This window comes from Phyllopteryx taeniolatus, chromosome 14, assembly GCF_024500385.1.
Source record: "Phyllopteryx taeniolatus isolate TA_2022b chromosome 14, UOR_Ptae_1.2, whole genome shotgun sequence".
NCBI lineage: Eukaryota > Metazoa > Chordata > Actinopteri > Syngnathiformes > Syngnathidae > Phyllopteryx > Phyllopteryx taeniolatus.
The window spans coordinates 25,016,373-25,034,966 of record NC_084515.1 but is presented as its reverse complement, the minus strand read 5'-3'; the positions used below and the strand labels follow the sequence as shown (position 1 = coordinate 25,034,966).

The window sequence follows — 18,594 nt, the reverse complement described above, 5'->3', positions numbered from 1 at the left end:
CAGTCAAACTACATTTGTAGATGAAATGTCAAGCAGGCTTACCTTGTCCTTCGCTTTGTCATCGTTAGTCAGCGATTGGACTTCTGTTGGTAGAAAAAAATTCACTTATTTCATCATCACTTATTTCAGTCATCTCTCAGCATTCACGTCATTTGTGATTGACACTTGTCTTGCTTGAGTGGTGGTACCTTGAGGTGGATCAGAAGAGGTCATCAAAATTGGAGCGTCCTCTGTAATCTTCTCCTCATCTCTGGCAGTCTCCTTCCTTTCTTCTTCCTTCCCATCACTCAGCTCACCTCCCAAGTCTCTCGGCCCGGATCGGATGCGTTCCTGGTCCGCGGTCCGGTCCTTGTCCACCACTTGCAGGGCGTCCACAATGAGGTTGGACAGCTGGTCCATGTCATGCGGCGTCAGGTTGTCCACGTCCAGGTGCTGCCTGCCGATGTTCTTTAACACGTTCTGGATGAATTTCTCTGCAGCAGGAGATTTGAAGAAAATGAAAAAAAACAAAATCTATTTTTTTTCCAAATTGATGTGTGACCTGTCTATGGTGTTTCCCATTATGTGTTAGCATTAAGCTAGTGAAGGGCAATGTTGTGTGGTTGTTTTAAATACACAACATGTAAATCACGTTCTTTTGTGCTACGTTTGATAGTAAAACCTCATCTGGGAGTAGCAATAAACAGCTTGTAGGCTCTTTTTCAAAAAATTGTTCACTAATTATAAATGCCAAACTGCTGCTTGTTGTGAAGCGAGTTGACTCAGTCACTGACACCATATAGCACTTGTATCTCAAGACTGCGCTCGCAACTCAGAGCAAAAAAATCATCCTAACGATGAGTCAGATCTACAAAAACTTGTAAGTCGAGTGAATCATACCTCAAGGCACCACTGTATCTGAATTTTTGCTTTTCTTACTTGTGATTGTATGGATGTGAGTTTTCAATTGACATTTTTGGTCTAAAATGCCTGTCTATAATTGACTGTTGGGATAATTTGTCGCATGACAAATCATCACACACTTGTCAAGAAGGTCCAGAACTTACCATCCACTACTGTGAGAGGCTCCTTGGCAGATGCTCCTGGAGTTTTGGGTCTAGATTTAACATTCTTGGGGGCAGAAGCTTCCGTTCCGTGGGTGTAGACGGGTCTGAGGCGGGCCAAGGTGTCGGGCTGCGTGGAGATAAGCTGCCTCAGGGTACTCAGGAGAACTTGGAGCCTATCCGCGGATGTGTTCTGTTTCACTTTGAAGGATGAAGACGCCTTCGAACTCGTCGGATCTGACATGGAGCTGTACAGGTCTGACTGGACTAGACTGCTCTGGAACACAGATGTTTGGTCACGTTCGCACATTGTGAAGTTTACTTATTTTAGTTTTTTTTGTGGGTCTACACATGGTAGACATGTCTACTAAATTTCATGTCGCTAAGTGAAAATGGCTTCGCAGGCAGAATTTTACAAATATTCAGGCATGGGCTATCAAGTCAAGGTTTTGAGTATGGGAAAGCCCTAAAATAATACCTGTATCCAAAAAGTATAACATTGATTTGTTTCCCTTAAAATTCTAAACATAATGCTCCATAATGGCAAAGTGAAAAAATATTTTCAGATGAAAAAAAAAAAAAACAAGAAAGAAATTAAATATCGTGTACAAGTATTCTCCCACTTGGTTATAATAGTGATTATTGGAAATTAATTTTGTAATACAGCTATAACATGAAATATGTACAAAGTAGGGTTCGCGATGCCCGTTCACCACCAATGGCTCATTGAAACTGGATGTGACGAAGTGAATATTGCCAATGTTCGCCACACTAGCGAATCAAAATTGCCTGCGTCAAAACTCAAAAGCCCTTCTTGATAAAAAGTTAAAGTGAGCGCGCTCATTCTGCCGTGTCGGAACTTAGTGCTTTAGTTTTTTCGACGCTTCGTAAAATGCTTCAATCCGCCGTCCAGCCGTTGCTGGCTAAGCAGTCAGTCTCACGGGTTTTCCCTGCTGCGGGGAGCGGCGCATCGGGGAAGCCAAGACCTGATACCGCATTGGCGCCGCATTGAAGCATGCAGATTTATTACAGCGACGTATGTTTGAAGTGTTGACGGTTAACGTGTCCTGCAATTCACAATAGTCCTCGCAGCTAGCGAGCTGCCTTCTTCATCAATGCACGAGCCGCTAATCCCACTTTGGTTGTCATGCCAAGCAGCAGCGCCGCTGGCTCAAAGCATGGCCGTACGTAGCCAGCTTGTTATTTGGGGGTCCAAGGCGAACATAGTTCGCATCCCCTTATGTAATTTAGACCACTTTGTCCTGCTTTTGAAATCTTTTACAATTATCTGAAAGATAGTTTGCCTACTAATATTTACCGGTACCACCAAAGATTTAGAATAACAATGTTTATCTTCAACTAAAAAGTTTTAATTTGAGAAAATTCTATATCAGGTCCTTAAGATCCTTCTTGAGGATTATCAAAGAGTGAATCAATTGATCACTTTTACTGCAACTGATAAGATCATTAATCAACATTTAATATGGTTTAGCATTCCAACCACTTTTATACTCCCATTATGATGATGAAAAGTGTCACTTGTGTCACTCTTCACTTTATCTCGATACTTGGTTGACACCGACAGCAGTGCGACTGCTACTGGCAAGAGCATCATTGTACAGTATTACATTTTTACAAGGCATGAAATTAAATCAATAAGTCAATATTCTATTGTAATTGAAGGTTTTTCTTTTAAAATTCAATTTACAATTGTAAAATAGAGATTTGTTCTTCATATCAATTCATCATAACTTTTAGAACTGGCCTTCAGGAAAGAGTTATTTGTTGGCTATGTCCGTACTATCATACTAGAGAATAATTTATTTCTTCTGTTAGTGACTAATGTTGAAAACTTCCTCCCAAAAAAATCACATGTAAATCCATCCATCCATCCATTTTCTACCGCTTATCCGGGTCGGGTCGCGGGGACAGTAGCTTCAGCAGGGACGCCCAGACTTCCCTCTCCCCAGCCACTTCATCCAGCTCTTCCGGGGGGATCCCGAGGCGTTCCCAGGCCAGCCGAAGGATGTAGTCTTTCCAGCGTGTCCTGGGTCGTCCCCGGGGTCTCCTCCCGGTGGGACATGCCCGGAACACCTCACCAGGGAGGCGTCCGGGAGGCATCCGAATCAGATGCCCCAGCCACCTCATCTGGCTCCTCTCAATGCGGAGGAGCAGCGGCTCTACTCTGAGATCCTCCCGGATGACCGAGCTTCTCACCCTATCTCTAAGGGAGAGCCCGGACACCCTGCGGAGGAAACTCATTTCGGCCGCTTGTTCTTTCGGTCACGACCCACAGCTCATGACCATAGGTGAGGGTAGGAACGAAGATCGACATGTAAATCACATTCGCAATATTTGTTTAAATGAAACAAAAAAAATACCTTGAAAAGATTATTTTCCCAAATCGTTCAGCCCTACTCCTTATTGTTGACGAGGGAATTTTAATTGGGCCCACATCGTTAAAGCTTACCAGCATCCCAGTGACGAGGACTGGCTAAGTGTGGTTCAAGGTTTAGCCACATAAACACACGTGATGTGTTTAACAACATTGGCTAAGAGGTTTCATGACTCAGTGCCAAACCCGATAAAGTGCATACAGAGTGGCCTCGAGATACTACTTTAATTAATTCCGCGACCAACGCACTCGTAGATCAAAAGACTCATATCTTAAATCATCTTTCCCAATCGAAATGAATGGAAATGCCATGAATCCATTCCAGCCTCCCCAAAAAAAACAAAAAAATGTGGTCAAGTTTGTTAATAAGAAAAATAGCCGACAGCCGAACAGAACGTAAAGAATAAAACTGTTTCTACACCATGATTTTAATGCTTCAATCCAATTCCCTGTGCTGCTCCTTCTGGTGTGCCTGCCTTGGCCATTGGTGGGCAGTATAACAACACAGACGCAACAGAGTAAGAGTCGCCACTTCTCTCAGGGTTTCAGTGATCTGTATTAAGTGTATGTGTGACCATCCACCAGCAAACCGATCGGAAGTTGCATGGCCGTGAGCTATGTACATTTTTTGAAAGGCATTAAAAATGCTTTCCAATGATTGTGGTAATCAGCTAACATTTGGTGAAGATAGTGGATGTCCGTTTGAAGATTGGAAGCGGCGTTTCAACATTAGCGGAGTAACAAGGATGTTTTGTTTACATCATGAGGGACTATACGTCCGTGCATACATGTAAGAACATACATTTGAATTAAATCCGCGGCTGCAGAGAACCCCGAGCTTTCTGTTGATACCAGAAAATTATGTGGTTTTCCTTGTTTTGTGTGCGGCAGCAGCCGATTATTGTCGTTGATTTCTCGTCATCATCAGACTTTTCTCATGGAGATTTCGCTGTACCCTCGCAATAAAAGCATTTTTATTTAGGCATTAATGTAAGAAATTCACATCAATTCCAACAGGAACGTGATTTTTCTTATTTTTCTGGAGTTTGAATCACATCTGGAAATGGATCTTCTTTACGTAGTCAGTGCTTTATGGGCTCTAGCTCAAAACGTGGCTGTGCGACTTCCAATCGGTTTCATACTGGAGGGTCACATATTGTATGTTTTGTATGTAGGTTTAATGGCATACAAATCTACTTTGATACCTTGCTCAAGCCTTCAGCGCTGCCCACCTTCGGGAGGAGTCCGAGACGCTGGAGGTATGTGTGCAGGTTCCTGCTAAGCTCTGCCTCCACCGGCTTCAGCCCCTGGACCACCGGGTCCATTGCTTTGGCTGCAGGCCTGCGAGAGAAGTCCATTTACCCACCAAGCACCACTTCCTCAATGTCCCTAATGTCCTACCTGCTGTCTGTGTTGTCAGCGGAGGCGCTCAGTGGCGGCCAGTGAGGAATCCTCATGACTTTGGAGAGTCCTTTGGCCAAAACATGCTGGGTGGTGTCATCCTCCCATGTCAAACCTGCACATGCACACATACATATGCAGAACTTTTACATCATAGAAGAATAGGGCTGCAAGATATTTTGTTTAAGCATCGTCATTGCGATGTACATGTGTGCAATAATCACATTGCAGGGTCTGTTGCGATGTTGGTGTTCTGTAATATACAGTCAATCAAATGTACTATTAAAAGTGACCAGCAGAGGGACCTGTTTGCTATGTACACACATTTTCTATTTCGCTCTTCAGAATGAAACTACTGTAGGCAGGTGGCAGCTGCATGAGGTGCATTCAGGGTAACACTGCGTAAATGGGAGTGAATGTGTTCTTTTGTAATACAGTACATAATTGTAAAAATTAATTACCAGGAAAACTATTTGTATCAGATTGCTTTAGTTAAAACACTCTACGATCACACTGTGATAATATGGAATTATTTCTATTTGTAAGAGTCGATACATTATTTTGTTATTATAGTCAGCCAGAGCTGCAAGGAATGCAAAGTTATCAATGTTCTTTCACCAGTGTTCCTGTCATACTGTGTTGTGTGTTATTGTTTGCACATTCAGGACAAAAGTCCTGTTTCTGTTTTAATTCCTCTTTTTAAAAAAAAAAAACACCATTTAAGCATCATGTTTTTCCTCATGTTTTTGAGATTGTAGGGTGAAAGCTTCAGTTGGCTACTAGTGTGGAATCAAAGGGTGGCAACAATGTGGAAATTAAATGCCGCTATTTTGAGGGTAATAGCCCATCAGAAACATATTGGAAAAAGAAAAAGAATGATGAACTCGTTCGTTTATGAACTGGTCAACTTAGCTCAAAATTAATTATGAACTATGAACTGAACTGTTGTAATTTCTCGTGTATAATGCACATTTTCTACCCCAGAAATTGTCAAAAGTCAATAGTGTGCATTATACAAAGGTATGGGGAAAAAATAAAAAAAACTTTCACATTTTATAAATGTATGCCGCCATCTAGAGGTTATGGAAAAGCTGTACACTTTCATTCCAATATGCCACCGCCACCTAGAGGTTACGAGAAAGGCGTACATCTTCATTCTAATATGCCACCGCCACCTCGAGGTTATGAAAAAGGTGTAGCCTACACTTTCATTCCAATATGACAGGGGTACGTACGACTGCATATATGTACAGTTGTGCTTATAAGTTTACATACCCTGATAGAATTTGTGAAATATTGTTTTTTTAAATACAACTGATGACTGAACAACAACAATAATTAATTTCGTTATGGTTCTGTTTTGTTTAATGATAATGCTTTTCTGAAATGCTTGACAGTTTAATTTGAATCCCATTAAAATAAAATGTATTTCGCCTGGCCCTTCATGTTTTCTTTCAAGAATTGTACCCATCTTACAAATTCTTACAAAAGTATTACGTGTTCAAGTAAAGTGCTTAACTTCAGAATAATTATTTGGAAAAAACTAACAAAATACTGATAATACTGCATGTTTTGATCATATGGGTAGAAGAAAAATCCATCCATCCATCCATTTTCTGTACCGCTTATCTTGACTAGGGTCGTGGGCGTGCTGGAGCCTATCCCAAGTATCTTCGTGCGAGAGGCGGGGTACACCCTTCTTTTTTTAAAAAATATTTTTTTCCCCTGTTCGGCTGTTAGGTCAAGCAGAATGGAGGATCTGTATCCCTTTTTAAGCTTTGGTTTCTTAGTATCGTAATGGATATTTATTGAGAATCAGTCGATCCGTCGAACAGAACAAAGTTTCTCGAGGGGAGTGAGAAAAGAAGACAAAAGACAAAGCACTAATTGTAAACAAGATGAGAAAAGTAAATCATTATATATCTAGAACAATGACCCATTAGATATGAATGTGACAGTAGTGCTACACCCTATGAGGGAAGGACAGGACAAGCTAGGACAGGACAAGGACAAGAGAAGCATGCAGGACAAGGGTCGTGAACCCGGCGGTACAACTGAAGTATGGTGGGAGTGACTATGTAAATTATAAGTCTATATGACGAGAGTGTGAGTGAGGGGATACCCAAGCAATTTGCATATTCATGAGTTATTTGTTGTAATAAGTGAGTGGCCCCACACCCAGCGAAAAAGTCCCAGGGGTGTGTGCCTGCGGACACATGCAAGTTAATTAACACCGTTTCACATGCACAATGACTGACAGAAGTGTCCTGTAATTGCTGTGCCTGCACCGCGGTGGCTGAGGACCCCACCCAATCATCGAGAGGCGGGATCGGGCCCAGGAGTCCACCCGAGAGCAGCCCGGCGGACGGGACACGTCCCACACGGAGGGACGCAGGGTGGTCCGCCCGCCCCACCGAGGCGCCACAACAATCGGCCACCCGGAGGAGGCCGCAGGGATTTGAACCCCAATCCTCAGAACTGTGAGGCAGATGTGCTAACCAGTTGGTCACTCAGCCTAGTAATAATAACTCAGTAATTCGTAATTGCACAAACTAACCACTGATGGCAAAGAAGGTGGTCAAGTTCTTTTATGACCTTTCTTTGACATTTTAGCTTGGATGTCATCCCTCAGCATCAAAACAAGCAATTACCGAATGCTACTCATCTCTTGGCAGTTCCACACTGCATGTAGCGTCTCATCCTCACCTGAGGCCTGGCCGGCACAGCTGCTGAACAATCGCAATCAAATTGCCATAAAGCGGCTACTAACATGCGTTAGTGGTGTGCTAACAGACAGGTGGCTAATAAAGAGAGTCAGACGGGTAGTTTGGGAGCAGACCACAACACGGAACACCTGCACAATTGACATTTCATCGCCTCACATGCATGTGTGGTATCCAAACAGCTCATTTGCATCATTAATTCCAACTCGTCATGCTGGAATATTGCGTCATTAATTCCACCTCGTCATGCTGGATTATTTCATGAAATGATCAACACATTTTGTTACATAGCATTTTTACAACTTCTTACAATGGTACAACTGCATTTTTCTATCAAACTCCTTTAAGATGTCACTCAAAGCTAAATGGCATCATCGGCTAATGACACAGGGGGCGCTTCTCTGGTTTCTGTCTCCCTCTAGTGGACAACCTTTGAATTCTTGACATGAATGCAGATTATTTCGTATTTTATACATTTCACAGTTTAAAGCAGTTGTTTTAACAATAGCCTTTAATTAAAAAGGTGAACCTTGAAGCTTGATTCTCGTTTGCCGGGGAAAGAATGGCATACAGAAATGTAATGTGACCAAATCAGATGTTGTCAATTTAGACCCCGTGGTCACCATAGGGTTAATTGCATGTACTTGAACCCCTATCCTTCTGGATCTGCGATGTGATGTGAACTCTCAGTCAACTGGGTGAGTGAAACAATAAAATACATCTATGCCAACATTGAGACAGCTAACAAGGTAAACGGTTGGTTGCACTTTTGCACTGATGGTTTTTAGCGTTTATTTTAGTCTTCAAACCAACGTAGGCGCCGATGACAAAAAAAAAAAAAAAAAAAAAAAAGCTTAACATTGGGCTCAAACTTCACCGTAGCAACTTTACGTCACAATGAAATGGGACAAAATTCGCATAAACGTTGTCCCAGAGTATCACTAACACTAACCTTGTCCCTCATCGGTCGGTAGGGAAAAGAATCAGCGTTTTATAGCATTTGGTTCCATCCATTTAAAAATCACAGGTGCCGTGTGAAGTTACTTTTCGTGCCAAAACGCCGAGTTCTGGTCCGTATCCTTCAAAATAAAAGGCTACACGCTTAAAACAGGAAGTCAAGTTAAAATTTGCACATATAATCCATTTGACGTGATGAAACAGTCCCAAGTAACTATTTTAAGAATGCTATATTTTACTTTTAGCTGAAACATATTTATATTAAGTCAATTGGGTTAGTTCCACACACATTGCCTTTTAGTTCATAGGCTTGTGAACGCAACTCAACTTCACACAAGCAGCAGTTTGACAGAGCAGAATCAGAATCATCTTTATTTGCCAAGTATGTCCAAAAACACTCAAGGAATTTGTCTCCGGTAGTTGGAGCTGCTCTTGTACGACAACAGACAGTCAATTGTGTGGTGTTGTTTTTGTTTTTTTGAATTGTTTAAAAAAAAAAAAAGAGGTTTCAAGCTGTTTATTGCCACTCCCAGTTGCAGTTTACTGTCAATCTAAACAGACAATTACACAGTGTGTATTTAAAACAAGAAAAGGCAACATAGCTTGCTTGTTTGCCGGCGGCACACTAGCTTCAGGCTAACATGAATGGAAAATGCCATTGACATGCTAACGTTAGCGTTGATAGTCGCCATTGTGTATATATATAACCCTTTAAGCGATAGATATCTGAACACATATAGTGGAACAACACATGTAGAAAGTTAATTTAACAATACTCATAGGCCTATATTCTTCATACCCTATTAAAAATGACAAATTTTACAGCAACTTACTGAGTAGGAGCAGGCCTACAGTAGAAGAAGTCTATTGTTCCTCATTTGTTTCTGCATGATACAGTACTGCCTCCTGATGGCCCAGGCAGGCACAGCACACTAAATTGGATGCAGCGTTACATCACGATGCACAAATTGTTTAATGTGTTACATTATATTTAATTATGTTATTCTTCTGTTTGTATCAAGTAAAATATTACAGATTGCTATTTTTCCTTATTAAAAAAAAAAAGAGTCAACAACGTTGTCACAGAACAAATTAAACCTTTATATCTCAAGCACCATTGCATATTCGTACAGTGGAACCGCAATTAAACGGACCCCGACATAACGGATGTCAGATAAAACAGACCGTCTGGAATTAAACAATGTATCCGAAAATAGTTTCCAGTTCCCACTTAAAATGCCATTGACAAAGTCTGTTAGTTTCAGAATCGGCCACTGATGTTTACTGGCACTGTGGCGCAATGCAGGCAGAGTATAGGACTGACGTATTTCCGGGTCACAGATATACAATATGACTGCATAATAATAATACATTTTAGCGCTACAATTGCAATATTGTGATGGTGAAACTGCAATATTTTTGCTCACGGTTATCCAGCTCTCAGTTTGTCAGTTTTGTGTGCGCGTGTGTGTGCATGTGAGTGCATGTGTTTACCCGCAGCGGCCATCTTGTCCAGCAGGAGCCTAAAGTGTTGTACAACAGGCAGGGTGACGTCGTACGAGTAAACTTCATTCACCGGGACGGAGTGGCACCTCCCAAACATCCCGTCTGCCGACGCACACAGACAAGAGTATTGGGACGCATTCCATCCACACTGCGAGTCAAAATACAAAAATCTGAAAAAAAAATCTTACCGTTGACGCAAAGCTCGACTGGCGTACAAAGATCTTGCTTGAACAGACAACCTAAACAGAACAAGAAGAAAACACATTTTGACTTGTACTGAATTATTACGGAAAATGGCCAAAAGGAACCTAACGTGACAAAATTTGAATTTCAAGCAGTGGTTATAGCAGGGGTGTCAAACATATGGCCCGCAGGCCAAAACCAGCCTGCTAGGGGGTACAATCCGGCCTTCAAATTAGGGTTTTAAGATTTGGGTTTCAAACAAGGGATAGGGGTGCATGATAGTGTTAAGGTTTTTAAAATAAGGTATCAAGCAAAGGTCACAGTGTCAATTTACAGTTTCAATCCTGGGGTGAAGGTTTTAAACAAGGCTTTCAAATTAGTGTTTGAAATTTGGGTTAGGGGTGGCACGGTGGACGACTGGTTAGCACAGTTCTGAGGACCCGTGTTCAAATCCGGCCTCGCCTGTGTTCTCCCCGTGCCTGCGTGGGTTTTCTCCGGGTACTCCGGTTTCCTCCCACATACCAAAAACATGCATGGTAGGTTAATTGAAGACTCTAAATCAGAATCAGAATCAGAATCAGAATCATCTTTATTTGGTGTGAAATTAGGTGTGAATGGGAGTGCAGATGGTTGTTTGTTTATATGTGCGATTGGCTGGCGACCAGTTCAGGGTGTACCCCGCCTGTAGCCCAAAGATAACTGGGATAGGCTCCAGCACGCCCACGACCCTAGTGAGGATAAGCGGTACGGAAAATGAATGAATGACTGAATTTGGGTAGGGCTTTTAAATTAGTGTTCCAAACTTTGGTTAGGATTTCAGACAAGGATTAGGGTTTCAAATTAGTGTTTCAAGTCTGGGTTAGGGTTTTAATGCTGGGTTAGGCTTTCAAATTAGGGTTTCAAGCGCAGGTTAGGGTTTCAGGCAAGGGTTAGAGTTTGAAACAAAGGTTAGTCTTTCAAGTTAGGGTTTTAAATCAGGGTTTCAAGCCTATTACCATTAGTCTGTTAATGTACATGATGCACTCAGGCAGCTGCTAACATCCAAACACACACACACACACATTAGGGCAGACAACAAAGCATCCGTTGAACATAGCAAATGGACAGATGCTGTAACCACGACAACAGCCCATCATTTGTAAGACGACCTAAGGATGTCCACACAGTCTCATCCTACACAATCACACGCTCACACGCACGCGTGCACACATATACACACACACACACGTATTTATCCGTATGTTTGCCACCTGTTGTTGAGGCATGAAAAGAAATTTGTGGACTTTGGAGCTATGAAATTCATTCCCGTCTCATAGGAACAAGGAAGGAGGAAGAGGAGGAGGATGAAGGCTCGGTGAACTATTTTGAGGCCGCCACGACTCTCTGGTCGCGTCCCCATGCGTGTAAAACGGGGCACAGCCAAGCACAGCAAAGCCATTGCCATCAGCGAGAAAGCAGGAAAGGACTACATTTCCCATGATGCAATCAGAGACATGCTGCTCTCCCGAGGAGGCAAGGGAAAGATTAGGCTTTCAAATTAGGGTTTCCAACCCTTGTTGTGGTCTTAAATGATTGTTACAAACCAAACTTAAGTGTTTAAATAATGGTTTCAAGCCAGTGTTAGGGATTCAAATTAAAGTTTTAAATCCGGATTAGCGTTTTAAACTATAGCTAGGGTCTTAAATAATGGTTTTAAACCAGGGTTAGGGTTTTAAACAAAAATTAGGCCTTCAAATTAAGGTTTCAAGACAGGGTTGGGGTTTCAAATGAGAGTTTTAAACCATTGTTAAGTTCTTAAATGATGCTTTCAAGCCACCGAAAAGAGTTTCAAACAACGATTAGGTGTTCAAATTAGGGTTTCAAACCGGGGTTAGTGTTTCAAACAAGGATTAGGCATTTAAATTTAAATTTCAAGACAGTTTCAAATTAGGGTTTTAAACCTGGGTTTAGGATTTCAAGACAAGGTTAGGCTTTAAAATTAGGGTTTCAAAACATGGTTAGGGTTGGAAATTAGGGTTCCAAGCCAGGGTCGTGTTTTCAAATTTTTGGTCTAATCTGTGACTAAATGTGGATGTGAATTGTCAAACGAAAGATGTGCTGACTGTGTGTGCGTGTGAAATATTTAAGCATTGCCATGACGACTGACGACCTTCCAGTTAATGATTAGGCGAGCACGACCAGCCAGCACAATTTTAACCGCCACAAGAAAAGAACTTTTAGTATGGAAGGAAATCATCATCATGTTAAATGATATAGAAACCAGACGTGGGTATAGCCAAATATTGTACCCATGTATACTGTTACTTTAGAATAATATAAAGGTAAATATATGTATAATAAGTAAAAGTAGTCCTCCAAATATTTACTTGCGTTAGAGTAAGAAAGTACTCAGTGAAAAAACTACTCGAGTAACTGGTGAGTAACTTCAGATTTTTTTTTATTTTTTTATTTTTTTTGACATGAATGTCAAATAAAATTGAAATTAATAATATATGGAAGTCTGCTACACACCTGCCACCATTTCAATTTTTAAGCGCCCAGAAAACAACAACAACTCGTGTATTGGGTCCTACGGAAACATTATTTGCTTTATTCATATAAATGACTGAATGAAGAAACTGTTTGCTGAACAGAGTGAGAGTCAGTGTGGCTGAATTACAACAATTCTGAAAAGCCAAAATTCCTTCGCAGCGCTGGAAGAGACTCAATGGAAGTTATTGCAAATGCTTGATCGCAGTTGTTGCTGCTAAGGGTGACCCGACCAGTTATTAGGTTTAGCGAGCAATTACTTTTTCACACAGGACCGTGCAGGTTTGGATATATTCATCCATCAATCCATTTTCCATACCGCTTATCCTCACAAGGGTCGCTCGCGGGCGTGCTGGAGCCCACCCCAGCTATCTTCGGGCGAGAGGCTGGGGTCCACCCTGAACTGGTCGCCAGCCAATCGCAGGGCACATATAAAAACGCAACCATTTGCGCTCACATTCCCACCTACGGGCAATTTAGAGTCTTAACTAACCTACCATGCATGTTTTGGGGATGTGGGAGGAAACCGGAGTACCCGGAAAAAAGCCACACAGGCACAGGGAGAACATGCAAACTCCACACAGGCGAGGCCGGATTTGAACCCAGGGTCCTCAGAACTGTGAGGGAGATGTGCTAACCAGTCGTCCATCATGCCGTCGGTTTGGATTTATTTTCTCCCTTAATAATAAAAAACCTTAATTTAAAAACTGCATTTTGGGTTTACTTGTCGTTGGCTAATATTTAAATTTGTTTGATGATGGGAAACATTTAAGTGCAACAAAATAAGAAATAGGGTATGTATATACACTGTGTATATACATATCGGGTTTATAATATAATTAGTGTTTACAGCGAGTAGTCGGTCCATTGTCATGCTAGCTTCCAGGCTAACTGAATTACATTTTTTTTTCCCCCATGTTGCATAAACATAAGATGTTTTAAAATGAATTAGATACAAACGTCTATTTTACTCATTTACATTATGTTGTGATCATAGTAGTTTAAAAATAGCTGTGAGTGACGCACGAGGGGGCCTGTTTGTGTGTGTGTGTTTGTATAATTAAGTAAAGACTAATTAAAGGCTAATTTGTCACAAAAGATGAACATGACGCGCCAGTGTTGTTGTTGTTTTTTCCTTCATATTTTTGTATGTTTGTCGTATAGAAAGACGTCAAGAGGTTTTTGTGTCACTTTGTGGCGGGCATCATCATCAAGCAACAAAATGGGCCCAAGCAGAACCACCCGAACCTGCATAAGTGGTTCCGAATGAGTCGATGGAGAAGCGACTCACCGAAGCGCCTGTCAGCCGAGGCGGGGGAGGAGGAGGTCCGCAGGAGGAGGAGGAGGAAGAGGTAAAGGGAGGAGGAGGAGGAGGAAGGCAGCATGTCTCTCCTGCTTTTAGTCCGAACGTTAAAAGGCCATCTTTCCCCACAGAGTCTGGTCGGCCCTATTGCCCGCTCAGGGCGGCACCTGTGCGGCCTGAGGAATAGGAAAGGAGTCGGTGGGGATGGAGGAAGAGGGAGATGGATGGAGGCGAGCAGGTTGGGCGTTTACTCCTCTTCCTCCTCCTGATGCTGCTGCTGCCGTTTGACGCTCCCAGCAAACGCGTAGTTGTCTTCGCGCACAACACATCCGGCGCTCGACTTCAAAGTAAAATCAAGGGAATAAAACGTAACTTTCTACACTTCGCATGGCACAGACAAACAATGACCTGGTCGCCAGTCCGTGTCTAAAACACGAGTGCTGCCAGAGAGGGGAAAAGAAAAACCAACAAAACCAAATGATTATCTCTTCTTTATTTATTCCAAAGACATCTTTTACAAGTGTATGGAGGCAAGCTGTTTGCAGGTCACATGACCTTTTAGTAAAGGCACAACAGGAAGGAGACTTTTTAGTGTGAACCCTTCAAAATAAGAGTACCGCTGTCCTTACTATGAAATGTGCTTCCAACGGGGCACACTTCACAATAAAACACTGCTACTCTACGCACTTTGGTTTAAATGCTTAAAGTTGTACAAAAAAAAATCACAACAAATAGAACATGAACGTGACTTAAGACTTTGCAAGTAAAATATCTAAAGCATACACAATATTAAAATGTCACTTGTTAACATAATATTGCTGCTGCTGACATTTGTGCATAAAAAAAATAAAAAATCCAGAACTTAACGTAGAAAATATATAGTAACCACTAGGTGGTGCAAATATACGATTATGTATATTGATATTTAGGTTTCTTTGTAAAGCTGTATGATTTGTACATTAGAAGCACTATGGATGGTACGTTATAATATCTTCTGATTCATATATTTTCATAATTTTTTTCTAAATAAAATTAACCTTTGAAACACCTCAATGATATTCGTATGATGTGAAAACTGCTGTAACGACTTGAAGCTTTTCAAACTAGATTAAATGTTAAGGAGACAAATATGAAATAAAGCCAGTTTCGCTTACCAAAATTTGTAAAGTAAAAAAATGTGTGTGTATATATACACACATATATATATATATATATATATATATATATATGTGTATGTATATATATATATATATATATGTATATATATATATATATATATATATATATATATATATATATATATATGTGTATGTATATATACATATATATATATATATATATATATATATATACATACACATATATATATATACACACATACATACGTGTGTGTGCATATATATATATATGTATATATATACATATATATATGTGTATATATATATATATATATATATATATATATATACACACACATACATACGTGTGTGTGCATGTGTGTGTGTGTGTGTGTATATATATATATATATATATACACACACGCATATAGGGGAAAAAATACAGTACTTTCTTTCTAAAAAATAAAAAAAAATTCGAGAAAACAAGTAATTAGAAAATTGAAAAAAAACTTTTTAAGAAAAAAAAAAAGTCCAAAAAACAATCAAGAAAAAAATCTGGGTCAAAGTTGAATTTTTTTTCTCTAAGAAAGAAAAGGTTTGTATTGTTATTCAGGAAAAAGTGAGCAATAACACAACTCTACAAAAAATAAAGCTACTCTTTAAAGAGGAATAGCCACCAAAAAAAAAAAACAATCAAGAAACAAGTTGTTGTTCGAGAACAGATTGAAAAAAAGAATTTTTTTTAAGTTGACTTTAAAAGAAATTTTTTTTTCGCAAGACACGGTAATTTTTTTTCAAGAAACAAAGGTATTTTTTAACAAATTAATTAAAATTAGAATGAGATTGCGGTCATATTTTTTCACTAGTCAGAATATTACGAGAACAAACTTGGATAATAATTAACTTAAAATGTTTTTTTGCCCTCATTAAATTCTGACTGAAACCGTGTAATATCTGTAACTTTTTTCCAATCTCAAAAATGACTTTTTCCTTGCAAAATATGACTATTTTTTTAACTGAAAGTCTCTCTTTTTTTTCCTCTTTTCTGTGTGTCCCTTTGTACATATGACAGCCATCATTAAGAAAAAAAATACAAATTAAATGCTAGCCGTCTTCATCCAGCTTGGTGGTGCATATTTACAAATATGACATGTTCGATAATATAAATATACGACATGTTTGCGTACGTTCCCTTTAGCCTTAAAAGGAAGGTCTGCCTTGCCACTCAACATTGAAGCTGCTTTTTTTGTTTGTTCGGAAAGGAAAGTCGCACAAAATGTGAAGATTAGAATGATGCTGAAGTGATCATGATGATGAGGATGAGACTTTAGAGCTGATGAGGCTTCTTTTGGCCGTCTTCAGTAAGCTCATACCTGTGGGGTTACAAACAACACATTTATTGTACAAAAAAAGATATTGTTTGAAGAATGTCTTTTTTTTAGAAAAAAAGTATATTTGTTTTCAAGAAAAAAAATTAAAAAATTTTGTTTTCAAGAAAATAAAAAAAAAGTAATTTTCTTAAAAAACAAAGGTCATTTTTTTAAATTAAAAGTGGTGATTTTTTTCAAAAAATATTGTAATCAAGAGAAAATTATTATTTTTTCTTTTTAGAAAGGGTTGTGGCATTTCTTTTTTTTTTTTAAATAGACTTTTGACAAAAAGTCAAGGAAAAAGTAATATTTTTAGGCAAAAAGTTGCATTAAAAAAGTAAAACATTTGAATACAAAGAAACGTTAGAGTTTTTTTGAAGCAAAAATGTTGTGGGGGGGTTCAACAAAAAATCAGAATTCTTCTTTGGAAGTTGGATTTTTTTAGAATATTTTAAAACAATATTGAAGGAAAAAGTAATACTTTATGGCATAATGTTATTTAAAAGAAATTGTAATATTTTTGCTAAAGTGGTTTTCTGAGAATTTTTTTGTCATTTTCTTTACAAATAAAAAGTCATTTTAAGTTAAAAAAAAAAAAAAAAAAAAAAGGCAGATTTGTTTTTTTTACAAGGAAAAAAGCAAACCTTTTGAGAAAAATGTTTAAAATTTTTTTTTTAACAAAAGAGTATTCGGTGAGAAAAAGGTATTTTTCAGAAAAAAGTCAAAATACAAGCCAAACGTGTAACTTCCACCTGTGAATTATTCAATCATATCGATGTTTAATGTAAAAACTGACCATTGTGTCCAGCCCTTGGCAATGTCCTCTTGGCCCAAATTCACCAACAACTGACGGACAAAAAAAAAAGCTTCTTGTTAGCTCGGTCACATGACGTGGAACAAACACATGCAATACTGTCCAGAGTTTTCTTTTTTTTCCGGAATAAAAACAGACCTTTCCCAGAAGGCCCTTGTGTTTGGAGAGCAGCCCTCCACTGTTCTTGACGGCCACATCCAGAGTTCTCCTGTGGAGCTCCACCAGGGACACGCTGAACTCGAAGCTGACCACGACAGCATCAAAACAAATCACGTGGAAATTCACTCTTTTCATCTCAATGCAGTCACTTATATATCAACATAAAATAAAATCTCTTTAAATGTGAATTAAAATGATGTCATGTGTCATATTTCTAAGGGTTTACGATACAATGAGCAATATTTATTGTCAGACTCAATGCCTTAGGAAAAAGTTGTGTTTTTTTTTTAAGCCCTCTCCCACAACAAAAGGGAGAAACAGAATCCTCATCTAAGAATTGTAACGGACTTCTGAACAACCGTAGTAGTACTTACGTCTGATTATAAACGGGGTTGAGTGTTTTCTTGAAGGTGTGAGTTTTCCTCCTTCCCGACCGCCTCTTGTCAGGTAGCAAGTAGAGCCGCACGTAAGGGTCCGACCCGTGGTCGCTGAACGAGATCAGGTTCCTGATGACAACCAAGGACAAGAAGAGTTCAGGGGAAGTGTGTTTGTGTGTGTGTGTGTGTGTGTGTGTAAATGGTACCTGCAAGCATGGACCATCACCACCAACTTGTTCCTCTGTGAGCTGTGTCTCACCGTCAGCTGGATCTCCCCCAGGGGGAAGTAGTTGGGTCCAGAACCACTAAAAAAAAAAAAAAACACACACGGATCAAAGATGTTAACCAGAGTTAAAAAAACGATTCACATTAAAATCAGTATAAGGGTTATGTTCATATAATTTTATCAATAACAGGAAAGACATAGCCCCCTGAATTTCCCTTTGAAAATCAATGAATTTTACTGATATGAGAATTTGAATTATTGGCAGTTGTTATCCATCAAAAGGTCATAATTTGTTACTGAATACACGTTTTCCATGAAAACTAACACAAATGCATCTTAGTGTCTTCAGAGTTCCTTTTATGGTTCTTTTACAAACAAGCCTTGTTTGTCACTCAAGCTGTCTTTACCGTTAATGCCACTGGAGAAATACACCAGAGGGATCTGAGCGCTAAAGTGCTAGGATGAGGCAACCATTTTGCAATCACACAAT

The 18,594-nt window shown here is 39.6% G+C and overlaps 2 protein-coding genes and 1 long non-coding RNA gene across 5 annotated transcripts in view; 1 reads left to right on the top strand and 2 right to left on the bottom strand.

Annotated features, from left to right (window-relative positions):
- LOC133489105 (receptor-type tyrosine-protein phosphatase N2-like) overlaps positions 1–14,352 on the bottom strand; it is a 148,097-nt gene extending 133,745 nt beyond the window's left edge. For 2 of the 3 annotated variants that reach the window (XM_061797842.1, XM_061797843.1), the window contains exons 1-8: positions 14,029–14,352; positions 10,214–10,264; positions 10,014–10,127; positions 4,840–4,954; positions 4,644–4,779; positions 1,047–1,320; positions 189–473; positions 43–83 (exon numbers count right to left, since the gene is read on the bottom strand). In XM_061797842.1, the coding sequence (XP_061653826.1) occupies positions 43–83; positions 189–473; positions 1,047–1,320; positions 4,644–4,779; positions 4,840–4,954; positions 10,014–10,127; positions 10,214–10,264; positions 14,029–14,122 (1,110 nt within the window). In that variant the 5' untranslated portion in view covers positions 14,123–14,352. Of the gene's footprint in view, positions 1–42; positions 84–188; positions 474–1,046; positions 1,321–4,643; positions 4,780–4,839; positions 4,955–9,352; positions 9,418–10,013; positions 10,128–10,213; positions 10,265–14,028 lie in introns of those variants that run through there. The other variant, XM_061797844.1, reaches the window with a different exon arrangement.
- Positions 8,222–15,099, top strand: LOC133489106 (uncharacterized). Its single transcript, XR_009791817.1, has 3 exons — positions 8,222–8,260; positions 13,902–14,089; positions 14,172–15,099. It is a non-coding gene; the product is annotated as an uncharacterized LOC133489106 (long non-coding RNA).
- Positions 15,100–15,579: 480 nt separating this feature from the next.
- The window catches only part of LOC133488806 (extended synaptotagmin-2-like), a 45,753-nt gene continuing 42,738 nt past the window's right edge, over positions 15,580–18,594 (bottom strand). Inside the window, exons 19-23 of the mRNA XM_061797168.1 lie at positions 18,085–18,183; positions 17,876–18,007; positions 17,481–17,586; positions 17,325–17,374; positions 15,580–16,531 (exon numbers count right to left, since the gene is read on the bottom strand). Of these exons, the coding sequence (XP_061653152.1) occupies positions 16,486–16,531; positions 17,325–17,374; positions 17,481–17,586; positions 17,876–18,007; positions 18,085–18,183 (433 nt within the window). The 3' untranslated portion in view covers positions 15,580–16,485. The remainder of the gene's footprint in view (positions 16,532–17,324; positions 17,375–17,480; positions 17,587–17,875; positions 18,008–18,084; positions 18,184–18,594) is intronic.